This window comes from Podarcis bocagei, assembly GCF_964188305.1.
Source record: "Podarcis bocagei genome assembly, chromosome: 17".
In the NCBI taxonomy this organism is placed as follows: domain Eukaryota; kingdom Metazoa; phylum Chordata; class Lepidosauria; order Squamata; family Lacertidae; genus Podarcis; species Podarcis bocagei.
In genome coordinates this window covers 34,008,990-34,036,585 of record NC_138143.1, presented here as the reverse complement: position 1 = coordinate 34,036,585, position 27,596 = coordinate 34,008,990, and the positions used below count along the sequence as shown (strand labels likewise).

Below are 27,596 nucleotides of genomic sequence, written 5' to 3'. Positions count from 1 at the left end.
ATGCGTTTGATCTTCTTGCAGTCCATGGGACTCTCAAGAGTCTCCTCCAGCACCAGAATTCAAAAGCATCAATTCTTCGGCGATCAGCCTTCTTTATGGTCCAGCTCTCACTTCCATACATCACTACTGGGAAAACCATGGCTTTAACTATACGGACCTTTGTTGGCAAGGTGACGTCTCTACTTCTCAAGATGCTGTCTAGGCCTGTCATTGGATGGACAAAGACAACAGGCATATATATATATATATATATATATATATATATATATATATATAGTGTAAAATAAAAACACATTTAGGAAACAATGTACATTCATCTAGGTTCAAGTCAAACATCACACCAAACCTTAACTTTTCATGGTTTTAGTGCGATGTCTAAATTGACAGATGATAATTTATTAACAGTCAGCAAACCAGAGTTAGAAACCATGGTTTGAAGTGGGTTTGGAAACCATGGTGTTCCCTAACTATAGTTTAGCACAGTCTAAATTCACAAAACCATAGCTGTCAGGGCTGCCACTCAGTCCCAGCTCACATAGGACCACGTTAGCCAGCGTTCAGGTTAAGAGAGTCTTTATTGGATTACAGGTTCCATTTCCAAACTGCAATGCGCAGCCCTACTTCTTCTAGGTCAGACCGGCGAAGACCCGTCTGAGTCTCCGCCTCTAGCACACCAGCTTAATACCCTAGCCTTGCTCCACCTCCTGCGCCTTTCCTTCCGTCTCTGGGTCCTTCTGCCCCCCGGGGTCTCTTCTTTCCTACTCTCTTCTGACGCGGACCCCCTGACCCTTCCGCCTCCTTGCGGCGGGCTTTGGGACCTGGCTCACTCTCTGGGCTGCTTACTGCGCCAGCTTCCGCTACATTTGAACTTGGCGCGCGCGCCCAACTCTCAACCTTCCTCTTGATCGTTTCGTCGCTCCCCGAGGTGGGCGTGACTACTCCTGACTCATGCCCTCCCTCCTTCTGAAAGCCTCCGGAACCCGATATCTGGTCCCCTTTCTCCCCGCTGCTCCCGGCTGGGTACGTGGGTCCCGATCTCCAACTGCTGCTCTCTGATTCCTCTCTGGACCCTTCTTCCTGGGGTGTCCCCCTGCTTTCCCCCCTTGCTCTGACCGCTGGCGCTCCCTTCTGGGAATCCTCGGACTCACTGGATAAGCTCGGCGATCTCGGTTCGTCATCCCCACTCATCTTTCCTTCGTATTCCTCCCCCTCGCTCTCTGTCTCCTCCCTTCTCTGCGTCTCTGCTCCTGAACCCCTGACAATAGCTATCACCATTTTTTGGTCACTACACCATGGAGGTGGAGGAAGACATATGAAGCTGAGGGGACAAAAGCAAATAAGCAACTTTAAACTATGGCTTGCCTTTGGGGATTTAGAAGATCAAACCATGGCAGGCCTAGTTCTCAATGAAGTGGTCAACTTGTGTGTTGAGTGTACGACTTCAGACTTCGATGATGGAATACTCTTTAATATAGAATAATACCGGAATTTATGAAACTAGCGTGTAAAGGAGAAGGCAATATGTTCTGGTTTTCTATAGGGAAATAAATTTTTGTATGGAGAATAAGCAGTCACATGATGCTTCAGAATAAGCAGTCACATGATGCTTCAGAATGCTTGCATTCTGAAGTAGTACAGACACAGATTTACCACCTTAATGAGAGGGGTAGACAGTCTGTCACAGCAAAAACAACAAGTCATGTGGCACCAAGAACTAGGTCATGGTTTGTGTCTAAACTACGGTTAGCTATGTTTGACATGAATTGAATCTTAGTGTCTCATTGTTCCATGTGGTTATAGTCAGGGCTTTTTTTTTTAGCCAGAACTTGGCAGAACTCAGTTCCAGCACCTCTCAGGTGGACGCCATAGCCATTATAAGAGAACAAAGGAAGCGTTCACGGTTCTGACACTTCTTTTTCTAGAAAAATAGCACGGGTTATACTATTCAGAAAGTCTCTCACTGTTCTTTTCATCTTTGATTGGAAAAGAGCCACTAAACACAGTCACCAGAGACTTGTCAACTGATCTTCAGTTCCTCAGTTCCAAATCATCCCTAAGGCGTTTAGGGTATTATTATTTTTTTAAGAAGTAGCAAATTTCTGCAACACAGTATCTTCTCTGTATTCCCTTCCTTCTTGATGGAAGGATGGAATCTTCTTCCACCTTGACCCCTTGGATGGACGTAGTGGAGGAAGAAGGGGCATTGCACATGGAAGGAATGGAGTAAGTGGCTGCTGTGCACATCGCTGACACCACTAAATCTGTCTCCATCTTTTTGCACCAACAGTCCCACATGCTCTTCAGCATCTTCTTCTTTTTACCAGATGTGGCACTTCACAGCTGGATTCACTGGTGATTTACTCGGACAGTGGAAGTGCCTGGAGAAATCTTCGCTGTTGCTTAGGGACCCAAGGACACGGAGTGGCGGGGGGCTGTGGGGATCTCTGTGCAAGAAGCTTTGCAGTCCTTCAGGGCTCTGGTGCCCACACATTGCCTGCAGAGAAGACAGGGGTGTGAATAATTGACCTCTGGTTAACAAGTGAGTCATTTCTCCTCCATGTTTATGTCACATTTCCACTCAGCTTTCGTTGTGGGAAAGAAAGTTTGGGGGCAGCGGAACCACACATATTCTAGAACAAATTGGCTTGTGGAATTTCCATGTAACGTAAAGTAGGACCTTTAGGTCCTGATAGCTGCACGAGTTAAGGTCTTCTTTTACATTACATGGAAAGTCTAGCCTTGAGAGAAGCACCCAAATAATTGTCAACTCTTTGGGGTGGTATTATAGCAATTGTCCATGTTCGTTTTAGTTATCTGCTCCACCATGGTCTCTTGTCAAAGAAACAAGTCTTGCAGGTTTTCGTCAGGCTTCAAACATCACTCAAAAAGATGTTAAGCCAGCTCTGAGCAGCAAAACCTACACTGGTGGAAAACACCCATGTATAAATGTTGTTAAGTCCAGTGGCTTGTATGGGTCCAAATTAGACAAACTTTTTTCTGTCGAGGACCATATTTTTTCCAAGGGTAATCTGTGGGGAGCTTCATACAAGTGGTGGAAACAGTGAGAGTTGACAGTGGGCAGACAAAAGGTTTTCTGTATTACATTAACTAATCTGGAATAAAGATTACCCTGCTTCAGTTTTCACAATGACTACCTCAGATTAGAATTCCCAGTCCCATGCAGATTTACTCAGAAGTAAACCCCACTACATTTGATGCAGTGACTCTCAAATAAGTAAAGAGATGAAAAGCAAGTGAAATTGATTCCTTTCTGACTTTAGTGTGCTGTACTATTTAAAAAAAAATATTTTTATCATATGATATACTGCCTCTTCTAATTGTTCTCAAACTACATCGGAAGCAAAGACAGCTTTAAAAGCCCAGGAGAAATGAAGAGCGACTGCTGTTGCCCTACAAAAAAATAGTTTTGTACTCGCTTCCAAAAAGAATGGAGGCAGTGTGTAAGGATGTGAGAGCTGAGATGGGACTGATGTAGCTAAAAGCCAGCCAGAGCAAAAAACAGAGGAAAAAGAAAAGGTAGCAAAGGGTACATTACATGGGCAAAGCTGATGAAGAAGAGCTGGTGGTGTGAGACCTCAGGCCAAGGTAACTTCACTTCTCTGTGTTTTTCCAACCAGTTCTTATATGCCTGTGGGCAAAAGGGGAGAAAAGAAATCTCGATTACAAATCTCAAAATACATTTCCCTATTTCAAGCATGACTTTCCAACAGCATCCTCTGAATGGGAAACCTGCTTTGCACTAGGACACCCAGGGAACTTCAGTGGTTACTGAGAAATGCACTAAGAAACTCTGCAGGGTTTTGCTCCTGCCTCTTCTTTCCTCGATCCTTCTGGCTGTCTTCCTCCCCTACCTGTTGCAGCAGGAGGGACTTTTGTGGAGGGAACACCTGCCATGAAAAGAAAGGCACCGGATCTTCTGAGTTGCACTCTGCTCTTCCCTGGTCTGGCTGGAAGATGCCCAGTAGGAAATGGAAGATCTGAGGTCCCAGAATCATTGCAGAACCCCTTGTTATGACCTCTCATTCCCCAAGGGAGAGAGTGCCCATTGGCAGAGTGAGAAATAGCCCTCTGTTTGCTAAGTCTTACAAGTTTATTCTCCATTTCTCCTCTGCGCCATCCCTTTTGCACGGTTCTGTTGATTACATCTGCATATAAGCTTGCCCAGTGCAATCAATCTTCGTTTTGTATCATCATCATTACTGTATGTATTGCATGTATGTACAGTGGTACCTCAGGTTACATACACTTCAGGTTACATACACTTCAGGTTACAGACTCCACTGACCCAGAAATAGTGCTTCAGGTTAAGAACTTTGCTTCAGGATGAGAACAGAAATCATGCTCCGGCGGCGTGGCGGCAGCAGGAGGCCCCATTAGCTAAAGTGGTGCTTCAGGTTAAGAACAGTTTCAGGTTAAGAACAGACCTCCGGAACGAATTAAGTACTTAACCTGTGGTACCACTGTACAGTGGTACCTCTGGTTGCGAACAGGATCCGTTCCAGAGGCCCGTTCGCAACCTGAAAAGCCTGCAACCTGAAGCGCCATTTCTGCGCAGGTGCAGGCGCGATTTGGTGCTTGTGCGCATGCGCAAAGCACAATTTAGCACTTCTACACATGCACGAGCGGCGAAACCCAGAAGTAACCCTTTCCAGTACTTCTGGGTAACCGTGGGACGCAACCTGAAAAAACGTAACATGAGGTATGACTGTACAGGCAGCAGTTTGACTTCACCCCTGGAGGCATACTCCATTGTCTCTCAAGACAGGCGGATACCAACAACAGCAATGTACTGTCTTAGACCACACAGTCTTAAGGCAATTTACACCACAGAACAGAAAAAGATCTAAAAACAAAGACTAAAAATGATCATGCATAAATTCAAAATTACAAAGAAGTTGGTATTTTACATGGAGTTTTCACTCCAAGAGAGCATTATACCCAAACCACTGAACACATGTACTTGGGTGAAATTGTGTCTCCGCATGAAAATCTCCCCCACCCAGTTTTTCTTAAGCTGAAGGGGAAACATCTAGCAGAAATGCTAATGGACAACATCATTGAGAGCAGGCACTAACACGCTTAAGATGATAAATTATGATCCATGAAAGCATGGGGACACAAAAAAACCCTACTCACTGTGGGGTAAACAATTAAGAAAGGTAAGTTCAAATGGATTTAGCAATAAGATATAAAAGAAGAAACGAGGCAGACCATAGTGGGGTGATGTGAAGAAGACCAGCTAAGAGACAGTGGCAACAAGGATATGTGGAAAGAGAAAACAGCATGGTGGCTGCAAGTGAGGACTGAGGAGTACCTGCAAGCTCTGATGATTATCAGATTTTGGTACCTGGTAAGCCATGGCAAGTCCCCCAGTATCAGCTGCATTCTCCAGGAGGGTGAAAGAGCCATTGATGCTGTGGCCCTTCAAGGAGTAGCTCTCGTACTGTTTCACAAGACAGTCTATACGTTGTGCCAGTGTTTTCATATCACAGGCAAGACAGTTCTCGGGTAACACTGTGAACCGAAAGGAAATCCAGGATGGTTAAATCCCAAGTGGTGATCACCAGCAATGCGTTCCTTGGGAATCGTTCATTAGGCTAGAGTTCACATAATGAGTCCATGATTTCCATTAATTCCTATGGGGAAATTATTAATGCGTACCTGACCATGGAATTTTGCCCTCCAGAAGCCAAAATAAACCAGCAAAGCCCAGAAAAAATGCTCTCTGATTTGTTTGATCGCTCCCCCTCCCTCCGTTCCTCAGTCAACCAGCATGTGGAGTGTGTGCAGCAAACTTCGGGTACTAACTTCTCATGTTTGGATTAAGTGTTTTTTTTCATAGTGAATGTTGGTAAAGCAAGACCCACATGTATAAGCTCTGTACTCTACAGTCCCTAAAAAAAAAGGGGGGGCGACTGTATCATCTATGTGGTTACAAACAAGTCAAGGCCAGACTTCGTTTCTCCTTGGGCCTCTACAAATATAGAGTCTACGCAAACCATTTACCATTCAGAGCTCAGTTATTATGACATCATCAAAAATGGAAGATGCCGGGGGGGGGATCTCATTCATCCTATTTTTGTTCCTCCATTTAATTGAGGTGGTTGTGAGTACCAAAATAGGGCAGCTTTAAATGTGCCTGAGGATGGGTTAAGGATTCGGACATGAGCTGGATTGCTTCTACCTAGACACCGAGGTCCAGCGCCGAGGGCCTTCTGGCAGTTCCCTCAGTGCAAGAAGCCAAGTTACAGGGAACCAGGCAGAAGGCCTTCTCAGTAGTGGCACCCGCCCTGTGGAACACCCTCCCACCAGATGTCAAAGAGAGCAACAACTACCAGACTTTTAGAAGACATCTGAAGGCAGCCCTATTTAGGGAAGCTTTTAATGTTTGATGCATTACTGTATTTTAATATTTTGTTGGAAGCCGCCCCGAGTGGCTGGGGAAGCCCAGCCAGATGGGCAGGGTATAAACAAATTATTATTATTATTATTATTATTATTATTATTATTATTATTATTATTATTGGGTTTCAACTAAAAGGGAGGCAAAGGAGTCAATACAGAACTTGCTGGGTTTTTCAGTAGATTTAAATTCTGTCTTAACTTCAGTTTGCATTTTACACTTTTGGTTAAGAACTGCTCACTGGCTAGCTACCCAATGTACTTAAGCCTCGGCTTCTGCTTCTCCTTTGCAAAGCAGCACTGGGAAGAGGCAACGTGCGATGGCCAGGAGAAAGCTGCTTTTCTCCCTTACCTCTCCTAGTCACATTCCCCGCTGCTAGGGTTCCAGGTCCACATTGGTGAAGAAATAAACATGGCTGGAGCAAAGGAGGCTGTGGGTGGGTGGAAGGGGCAAACAAAACCTGAGGGTGCGTTGCTGGGAGAAGGGTTAAGCACCTCCCTCCTGCCTGTTACTTCTCCAATGAAAATTGCCTCCTTCCAAAGCCACTTTGCAGTTGAGAAATTGGTGCCTTGGGTTTCAGCACACAGAACAGCTGGGCAATAATGAGTTGTTCTGGCACTTAGGGAAGTAAAACCCCACAAGTTCAAATAACGGAAGGTGCAGCAGATTATCTACAATGCCTCCCACTACATACCATAATCGTAGAAGGAGTGCAGCAGTTCGTGTGCCATGAAAAACCCCATGGCTCCAAAGTTCACAGCGCTGAAAAACACACAAGACAAGGGCTTAGTGAAACCTCCATGGCTTGTAATCTAAAGGTTCTCTATGTGGGAAGCCTGCAAAACATCAGCAAAGGGATGTAGCCTTTGTTTCCCTCTCCGTGGACTCCGTATTCTAAGTAAGGTTACAGGGTTTTTGTTCAGATTGTTGAAGATAAGCATGGGAGAGCCATCATGATTTGTGCCCACATTTCTGTCTCACTAGACTTTCTGATCAAACTGCTTTGGCAGGTTTTGGGGGGTTTTCTTACTGCTATGTGCAGCATGGTTCAATGGAAGGGCAGCAGTTCTGCTAGCAGTTCTGCCCCACTTAGTCCTTACCTGGGAAATTCGGTATGGAAGAAAGGGTTGCGGAACATTCCAGCAGGGAAAACGACAGCGTGTCGCCTCAGTGAATAGTATGAATGAACAGACCACGGGGGAACTTCCCAACTGGAATAGAACATTAAAAAAAAGAAGAAAGATGGTGAAGGAAGGAATGACTTGGGCTATGATTTTTATTCCATATCTCGTTCCTCCTGATCTACTCAACGGGCCTCACCTTTGTAGTACAGTGGTACCTTGGGTTACATACGCTTCAGGTTACAGACTCCGCTAACCCAGAAATAGTGCTTCAGGTTAAGAACTTTGCTTCAGGATAGGAACAGAAATCGTGCTCTGGCGGCACAGCAGCAGCAGGAGGCCCCATTAGCTAAAGTGGTGCTTCAGAACAGTTTCAGGTTAAGAATGGACCTCCGGAACGAATTAAGTACTTAACCCGAGGTACCACTGTAACACTGTAGTACAGTCATACTTCGGGTTGAATGTGCTTCAGGTTGAGCGCATTCGAGTTGCGCTCCGCGGCAACCCGGAAGTAATGGAGCGCATTACTTCTGGGTTTCGCCGCTCACGCATGCGCAGATGCTCAAAATGACGTCACACGAATGCGCAGAAGCACCAAAACGCAACCCACGCATGCACAGATGCACTGCCACGTCTTACATTGCGTTCAGGATGCGAACAGGGCTCCTGAACAGATCCTGTTCACATTCCGAGGTACCACTGTACTGGTTCCAAAAGAGATGCACTCATTACATTATAGCCAAAACACGAAGGGATGAGTTGCAATTGTGAATGAGCTATCACGGGAGCTTTTATATCACTGGAAATTATCTCATATGCGACAATTTTTCATTGAAGTCCTCTCTCATCTTCCCCTTCCTGCCACCAAGTGTTAAGTCATTAAGTATATCTGATTCAGGGATGTTTCTAAAACGAGCCCTATCTGAACGACTTTGCTGCTTTTGGAAGTTCCAAATTATTTGATCTTGCACTACTGAGTTAGCAATCTGCTGGACTTTCTTCAGATCACAGAGCATGAACTACGGTTTTGCTGGCTACCGCACATGTACATTGCTTCGATTACAGTGTAAAGAAGATCTTGATGCTACCACATATATGTGCTAGTGGATTAGTGCAAAGATGCATAATTAATGCTGTAGCAAATTGTGATGTGCCAGTCCTTGGATTAATTTTTGAAACTCTCTATATTAAAACAAGACACGTAGAATGGGAGTGAATCCACAAAACAGAGAAAGGACTGAATGGAGCAAAGTCACTTCTCCTTGTTATGTATCACTGTCTGTCTTGCATTCACATAATCTCTCCTTCATCGTACAAGGAGAACATACTTATCCTGTAGATGGGGATTGATGAGTCTCAGGGAGAATCTTTTCCTCAGAGACTTCAGGCAGGCAACTACATTATGGAAGAAGTGATCTTCATAAATCTCCAGCTGAAAGAAAAATCAAGCAATAGGATTAGAAGGGGAGACGGAACAAAATTTATTGGCACTCTCAATATACAGACAAAATGTAAAAGTCAGGTGCATTAAAAATGCACTAAGAGTTTATTGACTATATTGTAGACGAGTCATTTTAAAATACGGCAAAATATAAAACTATGGAACGCAATAATAAAATATAATAGTGACTGAAAGACAGGCGGAAGAAGGACAAAACAACCTGATGTGGATTAATAGCACTCCGAGGGCACAATCCCAAACCCTGGTGGGAGCTTACATAGTGGATGAAAACTCTGGTTTGCAGCTCTTGCTGCAGGCTGGTGCAATGAAGAGGCTTGGATTGGGCCCATTTCCACAACTTGCGGGCAGCTGGGCTGACTTTGCATTCAGCAGATCCTTGACTAGCCCACCCCCCTCAACACTCCATTTTCAGAGTATATGCTAGTGGGAATATCACCTGCAGTAGCTTCAATCAAATACAGTGGTACCTCAGGTTACATACGCTTCAGGTTACATACGCTTCAGGTTACAGACTCCGCTAATAGTGCTTCAGGTTAAGAACTTTGCTTCAGGATAAGAACAGAAATCGTGCTCCAGTGGCGCAGCGGCAGCGGGAGGCCCCATTAACTAAAGTGGTGCTTCAGGTTAAGAACGGACCTCCGGAACGAATTAAGTACTTAACCCGAGATACCACTTAGTTTAGATGGGCACAGTCAGGTGTTCCATGGTAGTAGACACACACACACACACACACACACACACACACACACCACTGCCTTGTCCAACGCCCACCCTGCACAGCAAACTGCAAGTTTGGATTGCTTTGTAAACTGACAAACATGTTTCACTCACAAGGCATATATTAATAAGCAGATTAGCTGCTCCACTGTGGAACCTGAGTACGCAGTCTATCAGGCAGGCTTGTCTGAATATGGTTTCATGTTCGTCTGATTTAAGCAAATACTGCGAGAAAATCCTCCAAATCACCAGACTGTTAAGATCTAAGCAAAAAACATGCTCTAGTTGAAGTTTCCAAAAATCCACTGTAAATTCCTGGAGTATCCAGCCACACATGAACAAAATATGCCTACTCCCTGTTTTTCTTGCGCTGGGTGATTTGAAACTTTAACTAGAGGATCTCTTGACATTAGCAGTAGCAGCAGCAACAACATGGCTTCTTTCTTTCCCCCTAATTGTGTTGGCAGTCCGGCCACCATTTTGCACCCCCCTCCCAGTGCCCCAGAGCTAGCATCCTACTGTGTATATGTGGGTGGGAAGGTACGGCAGACGCCGTAAAAAATGGTTGAGGAGTATTTGAGGAAAATGTCAAACTCATCTCTCTTGGGGAGGAGCCAATGAGATAGTAGCCATAGGCTGGATTCAAATGTCACTGGAGAAGCATGAAACAGAGTTCCAGGGCAGTGAAACTGAAACCTTCCTGTACCACGGGAACCATCTTTCAGGAGGCAATACCATGGAACTGCAAGCAATGTTTGATCCACTCACCTCTTGATACTCATTGTCAACTTCATCTGTTTGGAGGATGCTCTCTGGGTAGCCAATCTCCACCTGGAGGCTATAAATCTAAAAATACAAGAAAATTATCAAGAGGACTGATGTTGTTTTGCTTTGAACATCCAGTGGCACCTTTTAAATTATATACATGAATGTCGGGCTTGGGGAATTCTCTCCCTCCCCGGGTGGAAGCAAGAAGCAGGGAGGAAACCAAGATAGTCCTTCCTAATGAGTTTATTCAGTCATCACAGTGGGAGACAAAGAAATCCAGTCATTCCCCATTAACGAACGCCGCATTCTGCACTCTTAACGAATGCTGGGTTCTTGGAGAAGGAGGCATCAGTTTTGCTTTCCAGTGCCTTCCCCTTCTCCTAACACCTCATAACCCTGCTGTTCCCTTGTGTCTGAGATGTGATAATCCTCAGAGCCCTACTGTAATTTGATACTGCTTTCCCCTTCTCTGGAAGCTACAAGAGAAGGGGAGGGCAGTCTCCACCATTCCTCCTCCTCTTCAGTCCAGTCCCTGACAATGAATGTGGAATGTAAACAAATTCTTCCTCCTGAGATTTAGATATGTGACTATTACTCAAGGCCTGCTCCAGAATACACCTCCCGTATCCCTTCACTAAGGTGGATAATGCAAGCTCAGAGGTACGCAGACCTCTGTCAAGGACTGTGGGGCTTGAACCAAAGACCTTAAGAGTCCGTTGCTGGGACTTAGGCTGGTGAGCAATCTAGGGCTATGTAGCTTCAAGCTCAGATACTGAAGAAAAGGAAGTATGTAATATCAGTCCCTGTGACTAGTAGACATCTAGTGAGGACTAGTATAAATACTAGGAGCCTGGTCAGCTCTTGACTTGTCAGTAAATTAACCCTTCTGCCTGCTACATTCATGGATCCATCTGTGGCCCAACCACTGATCTCAAGGACTTTGAGCTGGAGAACACAGTTGTTCTCCAGATTTGGATTCTCATGAAGCCACATACCCACACCTTAGTCCTGATAGCCATCCAGGAACACATACATACTTTCTCCTTGGCCTCTTGGCGGGCCTGACTTCCCATCCACTCCACTTGATCCAGATGGCTGTGGATGGCATCTCGGATCTCAGAGAACATCTGCTCAGCCTGGCCAGAGAAAGTACGGAAATCACACGATTAAGGAAACACATCAGTTGCATTTAGACATAATGCTACACCATAGTTTAGTGTTACATGAACAAACTGTTACAATATGAGAACAATGCAGCTGCAAACAGCCAACTTGAAAACATAACATGATGGGGCTGTCTGTGGGAAACAGTGTTACAGTCAGTTCACAGGGCAATTCACCCGAATTTGCTCAGAGTGTAATATGAGACCTTCCTCTTGCGTATGTACAGGAAGTCTCTGTCTCTTGCTGGAAGGAGTCTGAAGTGATCGGACATGTTTTATGTAGTGCTGCAAAGTCAGAAATAAAGCGATGTAAATAGATATCTGGCTATCTCCTTTCCCTGCTGGGAAGCAAGGAGGGAGGGGGTGTGCATTTTCCCGCGCTGGGAGATGTCGCCTATTGAGACCTATCCTGGGCTCGCGGGGATTGCAGCCAAGGAGGTCATCGGTAAGCAAGCCGGGAGCCTGGGAGAGGAGCCAGTCTCTCCCGAAGAAGGCTTGTTTTCCAACACAAACATCAGGTTCACGAGCTTCCCGTGCAGCTGCGAGGAAAGGACTGGAAGATTTTGCTTCAGTTTTCATGTAACTGCTATTTGTTTTATATATTCCGTAAACTGCCCAGAGTGGCTGGGGAAACCCAGCCAAATGGGTGGGGTATAAATAATAAAAATATTATAATTATAACTATAATTATTTACAGACCTGGACAAATTGTGGTTAATCTTCTGGGGGAGAGGGAAGCTAACTTTAAATCATATTCAATTCACTTTTATTCAGAGCAGACCCAGGGAAATAAATGAACATGACTAACTTAGGGCTCTTAATTCCAATAGGTCTACTCTTAAGTAAAACTAAGTTGACTAGCGCCAAACATTTCTGATCCTGTCTTGTTTCCCTAAGCCATAGTTAACATTAACATCAGTTCAGGGTTCATACATAACAAAAAATGGTGGTTAGTCAAAATGGAAGCAAAAGCTTGATGTTGAACAGGAAGAGGAAATGGGGAGCCATAATTCTGAGGCTCCCCATTGCACATAACCCTAAACTATGGTTCGGCCAAAGGCATTGCTATAGAAATGATGTGTCACTGACATTATTATTATTAATTTAATTTCTATGCTGCTTTATATTTTTTTTGGGGGGGGGCAATCTCAAATCAGTCTACAACCTAAATTAAAATATCAAAACAATCCAGAACAAAGCATTACTGAAGAAAGTCAGATATAAAGTATACATTTAAAGACAATTAACATCCATTCAAACATAATTAACAGGAAACTAAAATATCCTAAACATTTGTTAAAAACCACGACAGAGGAGGTCAGTTGTAGAATGCACATTTAGCAAAAAATCTTAAACCTTTCAAAAGAAAGCATTACTGAGTGAAGTCAAATATAAAAGGAACATTTGAAACAGCATAACTAGCAAAAGAATAAAATGTTCTCATAAGCATAGAACCTATCTACTGCTGTAGGGGAATGAACCCTGTTTTACTGAGCTCGTTAACCTGCCTCATCAATTCAATATCATTCAACATCATACTGTACTATATCAGCCCACATGGCCTGGCCTACCATACAATGTTAAAACCTTCCAGAGCCACCAAAAATGGCAGACCCCACTGTGCACTTCCCTTTGTCCTCATAAAGGTAGCACAGCTGACTCACATCAGGATAACGTTGCTGTGGACAGATATTTTATCTAGACATAGATTTCCTGCATCAGTTCTACAGGAACCACCAGAACAAGCAATAAGAGATGCATGGAGGGATTTGCGAGTGGGCAGAGAAAACCAGGCAGGTTTTCAAAGCCCAGGTGAAACAGCCAGGAGATGGAGAGATTGTAGAAGCTCAGCTAGAAATAAAGAATAGATATGAAGCAGAGGGGGAAGGAGAAGGAAATGCTGTAAAAACAAGACTGGGAGATGTAGATGCTTGGGAGCAGAGTAATCAAGGTGACCCTAAGCCATGGTTGGCATAGAGTTATTGTTGTTGTTGTTGTTGTTTAGTCGTGTCCGACTCTTCGTGACCCCATGGACCAGAGCACACCAGGCTCTTCTGTCTTCCACTGCCTCCCGCAGTTTGGTCAAACTCATGCTGGTAGCTTCAAGAACACTGTCCAACCATCTCGTCCTCTGTCGTCCCCTTCTCCTTGTGCCCTCCATCTTTCCCAACATCAGGGTGTTTTCCAGGGAGTCTTCTCTTCTCATGAGGTGGCCAAAGTATTGGAGCCTCAGCTTCAGGATCTGTCCTTCCAGTGAGCACTCAGGGCTGATTTCCTTAAGAATGGATAGGTTTGATCTTCTTGCAGTCCATGGGACTCTCAAGAGTCTCCTCCAGCACCATAATTCAAAAGCATCAATTCTTCGGCGATCAGCCTTCTTTATGGTCCAGCTTTCACTTCCATACATCACTACTGGATAGTGGATGTGAATTCCTTACTCTCCAGCGGTATTCCCCCTGCCAGAATGTGTTCTCCCCAGACCAGTCAAGAGTCAAGAGCAGCCATTGCACTTAGGTAGGATATTAGTCGAGAAGGGCAGCAGGATAAAGGAAAGCGAATCTAGGTCTGGCATTGTTGAATACCTACGAGATCCTTGGCCTTCTGGGGGAAAATCTCCTGCACAACCATCTTCCCAAGTATAGGGCCAAAGAACATGCTGGTCTCATGTAGGCATTTTCTCCAACGCTCAGCTCTTACCTAAAATGGAAAGAAAGAAAGAAAGAAAGAAAGAAAGAAAGAAAGAAAGAAAGAAAGAAAGAAAGATGAACACATGGCACAATCCACAGGGAAGCTCTCCTGAATAAGTCCAAAGATGAATAAGAGCTACGCAAGAGTCTGCTGCAGCTGTCCATGCGCCCTACAACGCTGACATTAAAATATCTAGCTTGGGAAAATGAGAGCAAATGCTGAACTAAAAATGCCCCCCTTGTATGTATGCGTGTGCGCGTGCGCGCGCGTGTACACACACACACACACACACACACACACACACACACTCCAAGCAGTTTTCCCCTTGCCTTGCCCCTTTCTGAGCAAAAACATGCTCCTTAGTGCTAACTGGAGCAAACATCTATCTGGGGAAACCGAAATTGCTGTTTGCTCCAACTGAGCACTAAAGAGCAGTTTTCCCTGGAGGAAAGCAGTGGGGCAACAGGAAGTGTGGCTAAGCCTTTCGTCCCTTCCTTGAGCGCCAATGCCCCCTAATGCCCAAGTGGAAGTTTCTAAGCGGAACTTCCAGCTCACTGTTAAAACGTGGGAGATAAGGGAACTAAGCTCACCGTTTCTGAGTTTGTTGCCCTACTATTCAACTTGTCTGTCAGTTCCTGATGAGCTTCCTCGAATTGTCTGTCCAGAGCTGGGGACAGATTCCTAACCAGATAGAGTATCATGTAGATCTGTAGTACATCCCTGCAAAAAAATAAAATAAAATAGAACGTGAGCGGTTCACTTCATCACAGGTGCATTTCAAATGTGCAAGAATAAGAAGGCACAGGTATGAGCAGAGCTTTTTTCAGCCAGTGCTCACAGGAGCTCAGCTCCAGCACCTCTCAGGTGGGCGCCATTGCCATTCTAAGAGAACAAGGGAGAAGTTCGTGGTGAGCTCCAGTACCTCTTTTTCCAAAAAAATAGAATTGGGTATGAGGTTTACAGAACCCTAAGAGAATGGGTTTTAAGTTATCCAATAGTACTTCTGGCCCTAACTATTCCCTTACCAAAAAAAATCACTGCACACCACTGTGTAGCACCACACACCAGCTCCTCACCTTTTGTGCCGCCATTCTCCAATTAGTTGCGACATCCCTTTCAAATATTCCATGTCATGCACAGCAACTGGTTGATACATGTTCAGCTGCACCGGGTAGAAAGCAGCCTGGAGGCACAACAGCCAATCAATGGCAGGAGCCTTTTCCTTAAAAGAGTTTCAAACAGAATTAAATGATTTTACAGGGGGAAATAATTACAAAATGCCCAGTAAGCATTGCTTAGTAATGGTTGTTGAAGTGAAAGGCTCATACTGTGGATGAATGAATGAAGAACATACCATGCACTGGAATGGGCAATCAGATCCTATGCCCGTGTTCATGTGAAAGTTCAATAGTGCATACTTCCTTGTAGGGGCAAATGGGAGAGGTAAACGGAAATCTACTCAGAGGAGACCCATGAAGTGCATGGACATGACGAACTTAGGCCCATTAATGGGTCTACTCTACTGTAAGTAGAATTTAGTTGGATGAAACCCATAAAATAGAAAGCACCCACCCAACCCTCGCAACCAGAACATGAAAATCTTATTGGGAAGTGTCTCAGTAAGATGCTGTAGGTCTATAACTTATGCCAGGGTTAGCCTCCAAGGATTGTGCCTAAAGCCAAAATCACATATAGTCAAAACCCACTGGGTTCAATGGCAGGCAGGATTGCCAAAGTCATTTTTTTTCCAGAACCCTGCCCACTTCCCTCCCACCCCCATTTTTATATTTTTATTTATATTTATATTATGCTGTATGCATAAAGCTGAATGCACACAAGTTAAATGCACGTAAGTCGCAGGCTTACTGTATAATGAGTGCAAAACCAAAAGAAACTTCCTGAAGCAGACCAAAGATCCTTCTACAGTGGTACCTCTGGTTACATACTTAATTCGTTCTGGAGGTCCATTCTTAACCTGAAACTGTTCTTAACCTGAAGCACCACTTTAGCTAATGGGGCCTCCCGCTGCTGCCGCGCCACCGGAGCACGATTTCTGTTCTCATCCTGAAGCAAAGTTCTTAACCCGAGGTACTATTTCTGGGTTAGCGGAGTCTGTAACCTGAAGCGTCTGTAACCCAAGGTACTACTGTAATCTAGAAGTGGCCAGCTAGATGCTTCTGGGAATCCCACAAGCGAGGCATGAAGGCAGCAGTACTCCTCCACTGACTGTATGCCTCTTAACTCCAGTTTTTCAAATGAAGGCTACCTCTGACTCCTCCTTTTCCCAGACCCATGCTTCTTCTCTTTCTCCTTCCATGGCAACCAGACACCCTTCTACTTAGCCTGCCTCTCTATGATATAAAGAAGACTCAACTGATCAGTGCCAGACATTTCAAAAACCTCCTAGTGCATTATAATATAGATTACTCATGAACAACAAAAAATGGAACCATTTCAGGGGGGAAAGACCAGTATGTCCTGTAAGGGCAGCCTTCATCAGATCTCCATGATGGATGGGAGCGATTCAACAACACACTGTGCTGAATGTGCCACCAGCACCAGAAATTCAGCTTGCCAGATTAAATGATGCCCTCTCTCCCCACATACTGTTCTGGAGTTCTCCGGACACACACACAGCAAGCCAGTTTGGGGGGCACTGGGATACATGAAGAGAAACTCGCATTGTGCAACCAGACATTCTTGTGCAGGGTACAGTATCTGTTGATGGGACTTGTTAGGTGAATACCACCTGACATATTTGTTATTCTCCACTAAAAGGTAAAAGGTAAAGGATGGTTAAGTCCAGTCAAAGGAGACTATGGGGTGCGGTGCGCATCTCGCATTCCAGCCAAGGGAGCCAGCGTTTGTCCACAGACAACTTTCCGGGTTATGTGGCCAGCATGACTAAACCACTTCTGGCACAACAGGACACCGTGACGGAAAGCAGAGTGTACGGAAATGCTGTTTACCTTCCCGCTGCAGTGGTACCTATTTGTCTACTTGCACTGGAGTGCTTCCGAACTGCTAGGTTGGCAGGAGCTGGGACAGAGCAACAGGAGCTCACCCTGTCGCTCGGATTCGAACCGCCAACCTTCTGATCGGCAAGCCCAAGAGGCTCAGTGGTTTAGACCACAGCGCCACGTATGGCTGCAGGATGTATATATACCTGCAGCTCCTTGATGGTAGTGGAGTAAAATAGCATCCGTTTTTCCTTTCGCATCTTCAAGGGTGTAACTGCCTTCTGGAGGTTGGAGATAAAGGAGAATGCCAAGGCGATGTAAGTGGTGGTAACGTCTGTACGCCCTCCCATCAGGTGTCCTAGCTTTGTGAGGTACTGGAAGTACAAACGCAGAACCTGTAAATGAAACCTTGCTGTCAAACAGAATCTCCATCTCTGAGGCATCCATTAGACCAAAGTATAAAACTCTTCAGATACCTCCTACCGCTCCCTAGCCCCCTTTACTATCCACCTGTCCTTGAACTGAACCCATACTTAAGGTTAAAGGTAAAGGGACCCCTGACCATTAGGTCCAGTCGTGGCCAATTCTGGGGTTGTGGCGCTCATCTCGCTTTATTGGCCGAGGGAGCCAGCATACAGCTTCCGGGTCATGTGGCCAGCATGACGAAGCCGCTTCTGGTGAACCAGAGCAGTGCACGGAAATGCCGTTTACCTTCCCGCCAGAGCGGTACCTATTTATCTACTTGCACTTTGACGTGCTTAGGAACTGCTAGGTTGGCAGGAGCTGGGACCGAGCAATGGGAGCTCACCCCGTCACGGGGATTTGAACCGCCGACCTTCCGATCGGCAAGTCCTAGGCTCTGTGGTTTAACCCGCAGCGCCACCCGCGTCCCTTATACTTAAGATTAAGCACTCTTAAATATAATGTAGGTTTCTCTGGCCAAGATTATTTGAATCAATGCAGACATTGGAAGGTGACACATGCCTTTAGTTACACCACGTTTGGATTACTGTAATGAGCTCTATGTGGGCCTGCCCTTGAAAAGTGCTCGGAAACTTCAACCGGCGCAAAGAGCTGCAGTCGGATTGTTGGCCAGGGCTGGTTATAGGGAGCATACGACTCCCTTGTGAGAACAGCTTCACTGGCTACCAGTCTGTTTCCGGGCACAATTCAAAGGGAATGTTGTGACCTATAAAGTCCTACACAGCTTAGTTCCAAGCTATCTGAAAGACCGTATTCCTTCATACGAAGTTACCCAGGTTTTGAGATCTTCAGGGGAGACCGCTCTCTTGGTCCCGCAACCCTCCCAGACATGCTTGGGGGGGGGTCACAAGAGAGGGAACATAGCTGCTCCCAGAATTTGGAACTCCCTCCCTAGAGAAGCGAGACAGGCGAAGAGACTTCCTTGTTCCACCAGACTTTTGAGAATTGGCTGCATTTAATTCCAGGGCGAGTGCTGTGCTGTTTTTAATTCTCATTATTGGTATGTTTTAAACAGATTTTATATATGTATATAGTTTAAATTCTGCCAGTGTTAAATTGCATTTTAACGATGGATTTTTCTATCTTGTTTATATCTGTAAATTGCCTTGAGTCCCATCAGGGTAAAAATAAATAGATAATAATATAGCATATGTTGCCTGGGGTCTGAAACCAAGTTCCTGGCGGCGGGACCCCAGCATCTTATCTTCTGTGCCACAAGGTCAACCTGTTAAATGACGAGCAGCTAGCCTGCCACCTCCTGCTCTTCCAGCACTGCCACAGCTGATGGCCAGAAGATGGCACTGAAGATACAAGATCTACCAGGTGACACCCCCAGCTGATCCAGTTCTGTTTGGCCCTGTAAAGGCCAAACTGACTCTGGCCTGATTTCCCCATGTGCCGCTTTTTGAATTTCTATTTATCTCCAGACTAGCAGCCCTGGAACACAGGCATGGGCATAGCCAAGGGGGGCAGGGAGGGGCAGCTGCCACTCTAAATCAATAATAATAATAATATTGGGTGGCTCCCAACAAAATATTAAAAACACGATAAAACATCAAACATTAAAAACTTCCATAAACAGGGCTGCCTTCAGATGTCTTCTAAAAGTTTTGTGTTCTTTATTTCCTTGACATCTGGTGGGAGGGTGTTCCACAGGGAGGGCACCACTACCAAGAAGGCCCTCTGCCTGGTTCCCTGTAACCTCACTTCTCACAGAGAGGGAACCACCAGAAGGCCCTCGGAGGTGGACCTCGGTGTCTGGGCTGAACGATGGGGGTGGAGGCGCTCCTCCTGAGGTTCTGCCCCCCTCAATAACAAAAGGCCTGTGTCCCCCCCCCCAAAAAAAAAATCCTGGCTACGTCCATGCCCACAGGATATGTTTGCACATGCAAATACACTTCCTCAGTTCTCAGCAGTTCCATAACTTTCCAAACAATGGTTTCTCATAGAACACCAAGGCAGCCTGGCTGTGGAAATACTCCACCAGTGACCCAACTGTCATGTAGGATTTTTTACCTGGGAATAAGTCCCTTTTTTCTTGAACTGTGTTTCTGGAGGCAGCTCAAACTCTGGATGGTCAATCTGAGATAGGAAGACATGGACGGAATAAATATGAGTTATAGGTGGGATAACAAAAGAAACCAATAGCCAGAAGATTGTGGGGGTTTAATGATGCCAAAGTTGCAACTCATAAGGGGAGGGGAATACAGTGAATATTGAACTCTATGGAAATCCCTTGAATGGAAACAGCAGGGCCCGTAGCAAATGTCCACCATGTCAGTGCATGCTGTTTTTAATTGCATTTGCACAGGTGGCCATTTGATATGCATGCACATTGCACACATGTATACAGTGGGATCTGCCCCAGTGCTCCCTTATCAACTCAAGTCCAAATTGTACCAGAACTTGTACTTTCTCAGCGCTCTGTATGCTTGGCTGTGTATTGGACAGCACCAAAAGGTAGACAGTTCTAGACCTGCTCATTGGTTTCTGATTCGCAGTTGTTTAAAGGCTAAACAAGGCTGATGAAATGAAGGCAGCTAACCAGGCGTAGAGTGTTGGGTGAAAGGCTTGTGGGCTTAGTTCAACTTGGGTACTAAAAACAAAGAGCTAGACTCTGAATATGACCTGTCAGTGGTGCCTTGTTCTTTAATTCTAGCTCTGTGTCTTTTGCACTTGGCTCAGTTTGTGGATTCTCTAAAACACAAAACAGATCCAGAACTCTGCCCACCCACAGCATGTACTGACTGGTAGCAGCTCTACAGGATTTCGGGCAGCAGACTTTCTTAAAATGCTCCCCTGTATGACTGTACTTCTCATGATCCAACTCTGACAACTAACTTTTGCCTGCTGGTGTTCCCTACCTGGATAATATTGGTGCTTGGATCAGAGGCATTGGGTCCCACATAGGCTTTGAAGAAAGGGAACGTATTGTATTTTCCCATGAGTATCTGAAGAGTCTGGTTAAAATCTGTCTCCTTCCAGGTTCCTGTGATATTCCAGCCACCAATCTGTGCAAAGACAAAATGAGAGAGTTGGTTTTTGTTTTTCACAATTTCGAATAAATTCCACCTGAGTGATGTATGAGGAATCAATGTTTGATTGATGTGAATGTTATGATCACTTTATCAGTTACAGAAAAAGAGAGGAAGATTTGTGATTACTATAGCACCATTAATATGCATGGCACTTTGCAGATTAGCAAAAACCCAAACTTGAGAAATCCTTTCCCAAAGGTCTTGCAATCTAAATTTCAGTAGTGGGAGGCGCTGAAGGAGGGGAAGAGATAGAGGTAACAAGGACAAATGAGAGCAAAAGCCAAAAGGTGTATTAGCCTTAACTTGAGATATAACAGGAAATAAGGGTAGAAAGATAGGATAGGGCACATTGTAAGGAATGCTGGTGTTTTATGGATACATGCCAAAAACGAATACAGTGGTACCTCGGGTTACAAACAGTTTGGGTTACAAACACTTCAGGTTACAAACTTTGCTAACCTGGAAGTAGTACCTCAGGTTGAGAACTTTGCACCAAGATGAGAACGGAAACCGTGAGCCAGCAGCATGGTGGCAGCAGGAGGCCCCATTAGTGAAAGCATGCCTCAGGTTAAGAACGGTTTCGGGTTAACAACAGACCCCCGGAATGAATTAAGTTCGTAACCCGAGGTACCACTGTATTGATACAACCTACCAAACAATCACCAGCTCATTAGTGACGTGAGATGCAGGTTGATTATGAGTTGAGCTTTTCCAACTTACTTGTTGTTTTATTCTACTGCTGGTAGGAAGAGGATGGGCCCAGATATATTCAAGGACGTATCTGTGCAAGGGGGGGGGGAAATATGTGCACATCTGTGTGCAGTCATCACCTTATCTATGAGCTCCTCCAAAGGCTGAGCACCTCGAGCTTCAATATGTTCTGTATTCATGCAAGAGGTGTAAAACTGTACAGCTTTCTCCTTTGCTGAGCTGTTAAAGCCCAGGTGTGGCTCTTCTGAGGGAGAGAAGGCAGGTAACATACAAAAAACGGTTGGAAGTTAATAAGCAGAGCAAATTAACCTGGAGATGGCAGAAGATAAAATGCGCAGCGAAACAGCAATGCTGGCAGCTTGATCAAGAGGCAGAACCAATGCCACTCTTAGTCATCCTGCTTCTTGGCCAGTCTTTCTTTTGCCTCTGTCTATATAGTATACAAAGGGACGTGGGTGGCGCTGTGGGTTAAACCACAGAGCCTAGGACTTGCCGATCAGAAGTCAGCGGTTCGAATCCCCGTGATGGGGTGAGCTCCTGTTGTTCTGTCCTGTTGTTCCGTGCGCTGCTCTGGTTCGCCAGCAGCGGCTTAGTCATGCTGGCCACATGACCCGGAAGCTGTACGCCGGCTCCCTCAGCCAGTAAAGCGAGATGAGCGCCGCCACCCCAGAGTCGGTCACGACTGGACCTAATGGTCAGGGGTCCCTTTACCTTTACCTTTATATAGTATACATAGCAAAGATGGGCTGCATACTACACTGGCAAGAAGGCAATAGGAAGGTATGGGGACGTGTCATTGCTAGTTCTGAAGTCTAGACCCTGATGGGGAATTTTGCCAGTTGTGGCTTCTACTGTCACTGTAGTTTTGTGACCTGACGGTGCTAAAAGGGCAACAAGAACCAGAACACAGTGGGTGCTAATGATGGGGCTGAATTTCAAATGTAGCGTAGAACTAATTAGCTATTTCTTATGAGCTATAAGAATTCTAGCCATTTACTTAGAATAGTGCAATCAACGTGGCCAACACTTTGCACTGTTCCATGATTAAAAAAGGACAAGTCCCTAAACTGCAGAACATGCAATATAACTTTTGACAGTGAGGAAGACATCAGGGGGAGGGAAGGGGGCAAGAGGAATCAAAATAAGCAGGAACTAAAAGGAATGGATATATGGGCATGTATAGTCACATGTGCTTAGGCTCAGTATATATTAAAAACAACCCCCCTTCCCCTTAAAGTACATTTTGGTTCAGCACATCGAAACAGCAGGAAAATGTTACCTAGTGGTGGCATTACCACATCAAAAGTTAACATCTGAAATGGTTCTGCGCAAGGTATGGTTCTATTAATGATGGATGGATGCATCAGTTGGATGGACCTTCTTATGATGGCATAGGGTGAACATTATTCGTGCTAGTGGTGCATATGTGTTCTTGTGATGGATGATGTCTTGACACGTCTTATTGGAATAGGTTCCTCACCCCCCACCACAATAGTAAAGGATTCCGAACACAGCAGCCACCATCTGTCTCTTCTCCTTACCTAAGAGCCGCCTCATGATCAGCTGGTTTTCTTCCAAGAGCACATCAAAGACATTCACCAACGGCATGTTTAGCCCCCGCGTATGGTTAGCTTCCCAGTTGCCACAAGTGTAGCTGTAGAAATCGTCACAGGGATCAATGGTGTTGTTGTGGGAATTCAGCAACCTCAGCAGGAACGCAAGGCATGTTGTAGTGTTGCATGTTTCTGGAGAAATGTAGAGACAACGTTTAGCAGAGAATAGGCAACGGCTGTAGGGAGGACAAGGGAAGTGTGCAAAATCGATGTTTTGCTCAGGCTTGTGCTGACTTGTCAAAATAGCACTAAACCAGCGTTGAGGAACTATGCAGTTACACTCCAATTTCCATCAGCCCCAGCCAGCAGGGCCAATGGTCAGGTGTGATGGGTATTGTAGTCCAACGACTTCTGGATGGCCTCAGCTTCCCCAACACTGTGCTAAAACCATGGTTTAGCATTACATGTGGACACAGCCACTGGTCCCAGCCACTGGCTGCCTACATTTCAAAGGGAGCGAACAAGTGATAAGGGGAAATCCCTCATATGGACAAGAAAAGGGTAAGTCAGAGGGGAGGAGTATTGTAGTACCTAGGTTACGTGTAACAGCAGTGAAGATAATGACTAGCAGGAGGCCAAGGAAAGCGATGAACAGCAGAGCACAAAGGAACATGATTTTGGCTTTCTGATGTCTTTTCACAACTTCTCCTGAGTCCTCATATGCCTGAAATTAGAAGAAAAAAAGTATGTGAAAACAGAGCCATCACTTCTTTTCACTTAGGGGATGTGGTTGTGCTCTTCTCTTCACATCACATAGAATGTATTCATGAAAACGCTTACATGAATGCTTACAGTGTTTGGAACATCTCTTTTTAGAACAATATGTTGTTGTTGTTGTTGTTGTTATTATCATCATCATCATCATCATCATCATCATCATCATCATCACCTCTGCTTCATTCAAACTTCTGCTCTTGTTTTAAACAATCACTTTCCCCCTCTTAAGGTCTTTTCTTCACATTCCCATGCAATAGTTTGTTGTTGTGCAAACTGCATTGATTTTTCCTCCCCAACCCCTCCTTGACTTCATGCAAATCCAGAATTGTGATAAGGCACTACAAACCCTGTACGGGTGGGAGGGGGGGTGCACAGTGACATTCTTACATTTTTATTATTTAAGGAAGAAAAGTCCAAATTCATGTAAAAATTATGTTTCCCGTATGTGACCCATTCTGTACCTTCACTCATTCAGAGAAATAAATAGCTCCAGAATATCAGCAATGCCCAAGTGGACTGCAGACAGCCCCAACAGAGATCTGAATGAATTCAAGACTTCCAGAACTTACCTTGGGTTGCACTTGCAGTTTTTTCATACTCGCCCTGCAACATTTCCAAAGAAGAAAATATGGATACCCTTATGAATCTCTAAAACCCCATTCTCATACCCAAGGATCGCTGCCTGAGCTCTCTCTCTCTCTCTCTCTATCCTGCAATTGCGAGTTTTGGAATTTCCATCTTTTATTCTGAAAGTTGCATTTTAAAATGCAAAGACATTTAATGCAATATTTAATATCCAATACAATCCACCGTGGATCATCTGGCAATACCATATAAAAAGCAACAATACTTACTGTCCAGATAAGACCCTACTTTGTAGGGTGGGAGGCAGGACACTGGAATTTTGTAACCATGTATGTGTGCATGTGTGAGAACAGGTACAGAGTCAAGATGCATCTCTCCCACCACTCAAATATCGAACATCAAGGAACCTGGGAAAGCAGGCTCAACCTGAAAAACTCAAGTGCATGTGTGTGCCTGCTAACAAAATTGTTAAAAGGTATTTCTGGCATCTTCCCAAACGGAAAAAGAGTTATAGCCTTCTACAAGAGACTGGTACCAGAAAACAAGATAAACAGGGACAGTTGGAGTGTATCTTTGACATAAATCAAATCTTTGGAAAACTAGGACTAAAGAAACTTAATAGACTACAGCAGTACCTCGGGTTAAGTACTTAATTCGTTCCGGAGGTCCGTTCTTAACCTGAAACTGTTCTTAACCTGAAGCACCACTTTAGCTAATGGGGCCTCCCGCTGCTGCCGCGCCGCCGGAACACGATTTCTGTTCTCATCCTGAAGCAAAGTTCTTAACCCGAGGTAATATTTCTGGGTTAGCAGAGTCTGTAACCTGAAGCATCTGTAACCTGAAGTGTATGTAACCTGAGGTACCACTGTACTCTATAATGACTGCACAGGTGCATCAACAAAAAATGGCAACTTTTTTAAAAAGTAAAGAAAACATTGCATTCATATATCTCTTGGAGCAAAACTATTATAAGAATAAAAGGTAAAGGTAAAGGGACCCCTGACCAATAGGCCCGGTCGTGGCTGACTCTGGGGTTGCTGCGCTCATCTCGCTTTATTGGCCGAGGGAGCCGGCGTACAGCTTCCGGGTCATGTGGCCAGCATGACTAAACCGCTTCTGGCGAACCAGAGCAGTGCACGGAAACGCCGTTTACCTTCCTGCTGGAGTGGTACCTATTTATCTACTTGCACTTTGCCGTGCTTTCAAACTGCTAGGTTAGCAGGAGCAGGGACCGAGCAACGGGAGCTCACCCTGTCACAGGGATTCGAACCGCTGACCTTCTGATCGGCAAGTCCTAAGCTCTGTGGTTTAACCCACAGCGCCACCCGCATCCCATATTCTAAGAATACCCATTGCTTAATTTCTAAAAAGAGAGGCCTCTGGCCTAGTATGGCTGTAGATGACCCAGGGGGGTGGAACGGTATTCTGTACATGCTCAAATGCACTACCATCTTAATCATTAATTAATCTGTCCTAAAAAGGTGGGCCTGGCATTGAAAACTCACAAAATTCATTATCGACCTGTGGATCGGGATGCTGAAAACAAATACTGTTTTGAAATTTCAAATTCTGCATTCCAAAACTCACAACGTAAACTCTTAATGTCAGAAGTCTAGGAAAAGCCGTTGTAACCCCTGACCCAAGTTATTTTGGAGCACGTAGACATGTACCAGCTGGGAAGATACGCAAACAGAAGAGGAAAGGCAATTGGGTAAAAATAATAAAAGCACAGAAAGAGAGGAAAGCTGGCTTTTGTACTACCTGCTGTGGAGTCCTCATGGTTTCACTGCAGAGTCTTTAGCGAAATGTGTGCTCCTGAAGATTTCTTCCTTCCTTCCACCTTCCCCTCAAGGGCTTGCAAAGAATATCATTCCAGATCAGAGACAAAGCCTTCCTTTCCTTCCCTAGCTGGAGGCACAAAGGAGGAGGAGAGGCAGAGAGGGTTGGTCAAAATAACATCTTTCAAGAAAGCAGAACTTGGAAGCTTCTTCCACCCCTCCCCTTATAGCACCCTTTCCTCCTGGAACATACAGCAGGTCATAGCCACTTCCCCCCCCCCCGCCCACCATTTCCTTCCTCTTCCTGCAGTATAACTCCATTGTCTCAGGATGGATTCAATACTGCACGCAGCCTTTGCCTGCCCCTCTCCTTCCCGTGCACAATTATCTTGTGGGTCACAAACATTTGACGTTCATACCTTGCCAGCCCGTGGCTCACGCTATCCTTCTGCTGCCTCTTGAGTCCTGCCCATCTTGCAGCAGCTTCATGCGCCTGCTTTGGTCTGATATACGGGCTGCTGCACGCTGCTTGTTTCAACCTGCTACAATGGGGCCCTCAGGCCTCTTTTAATAATCAAAGTAGGAATAAATGGGAGGTGTGAATTCCATTGATCCTTCTTTTTCTCCTCCACTCCCCCTAGAAGCAGGGGTAATAAGCTAAATGCAATCACCCAGACCTTCCAAGTGTCCCGGTTTTCCAGGGACAGTTCCGGATTTACAGAAGCCGCCCTGGTTTCTGATTTGATCCCAGAATGTCCCACTTTTCCTTAGGATGTCCCTATTTTCATTGAAGAAACGAGGGTATGGAGTCGTGGGCGTAGCCAGGGGGGCAGGGAGGGGCAGCTAAATCTATAAAAATTAATAAAAATACATAGCAAACTGAGGTTCTGCTCTCAACAAAAATCCTGGCTCATGTATGGAGTTATGCAATCCCAGAGCCAAGGAGATAAGTAGCTATTTAACCTTTAGAAGACATCCGAAGGCAGACCTTTAACATTTAACGTTTTATTATGTTTTTTATATATGTTGGAAGATGCCCAGAGTGGCTGGGACAACCCAGTTAGATGGGCGGGGAATAAAGACAATGATGATGATTGAATTTGTTGTTGTTGTTGTTTAGTCATTTAGTCGTGTCCGACTCTTCGTGACCCCTGGACCAGAGCATGCCAGGCACTCCTGTCTTCCACCACCTCCCGCAGTTTGGTCAAACTCATGCGGGTAGCTTCAAGAACACTGTCCAACCATCTCGTCCTCTGTTGTCCCCTTCTCCTTGTGCCCTCCATCTTTCCCACCATCAGGGCCTTTTCCAGGGAGTCCTCTCTTCTCATGAGGTGGCCAGAGTATTGGAGTCTCAGCTTCAGGATCTGT

At 45.1% G+C, this 27,596-nt stretch overlaps 1 protein-coding gene across 6 annotated transcripts; it reads right to left on the bottom strand.

Annotated features, from left to right (window-relative positions):
• Positions 1-1,894: 1,894 nt before the first annotated feature.
• KEL (Kell metallo-endopeptidase (Kell blood group)) lies at positions 1,895-26,802 on the bottom strand. 6 transcript variants are annotated; one of them, XM_081176397.1, is made up of 20 exons: positions 26,648-26,802; positions 26,212-26,358; positions 24,435-24,468; positions 23,680-23,812; positions 23,077-23,280; positions 21,655-21,776; positions 20,651-20,797; positions 19,803-19,868; positions 17,510-17,698; positions 15,420-15,565; positions 14,934-15,063; positions 14,242-14,352; positions 11,530-11,628; positions 10,493-10,570; positions 8,874-8,977; positions 7,525-7,635; positions 7,119-7,186; positions 5,369-5,535; positions 3,557-3,649; positions 1,895-2,494 (listed from the first exon to the last, which is right to left on the bottom strand). In XM_081176397.1, the coding sequence occupies exons 3-20, from the start codon at positions 24,459-24,461 to the stop codon at positions 2,318-2,320; spliced, it is 2,172 nt and encodes a 723-aa protein (XP_081032523.1). In that variant the 5' UTR covers positions 24,462-24,468; positions 26,212-26,358; positions 26,648-26,802; the 3' UTR covers positions 1,895-2,317. The 6 variants fall into 6 exon arrangements, with proteins under 6 accessions (XP_081032523.1, XP_081032525.1, XP_081032520.1 ...); XM_081176399.1 differs by having other exon boundaries at positions 17,510-17,677; positions 21,655-21,779; positions 26,648-26,801; XM_081176394.1 differs by having other exon boundaries at positions 21,655-21,779; positions 26,648-26,800.
• Between the last annotated feature and the right edge of the window lie 794 nt (positions 26,803-27,596).

What these genes read in the sequence shown, in the direction of transcription:
- KEL (XM_081176394.1), bottom strand. Translation starts at nt 24,461, where the DNA reads ATGAAAAAACTGCAAGTGCAACCCAAG. An exon ending in AAAAAGGGACTTATTCCCAG is followed by an intron (nt 17,699 to 19,802) that starts GTAAAAAATCCT and finishes TTTCATTTACAG; the next exon opens with GTTCTGCGTTTGTACTTCCA. An exon ending in GCACTCCTTCTACGATTATG is followed by an intron (nt 5,536 to 7,118) that starts GTATGTAGTGGG and finishes TTCGGTTCACAG; the next exon opens with TGTTACCCGAGAACTGTCTT.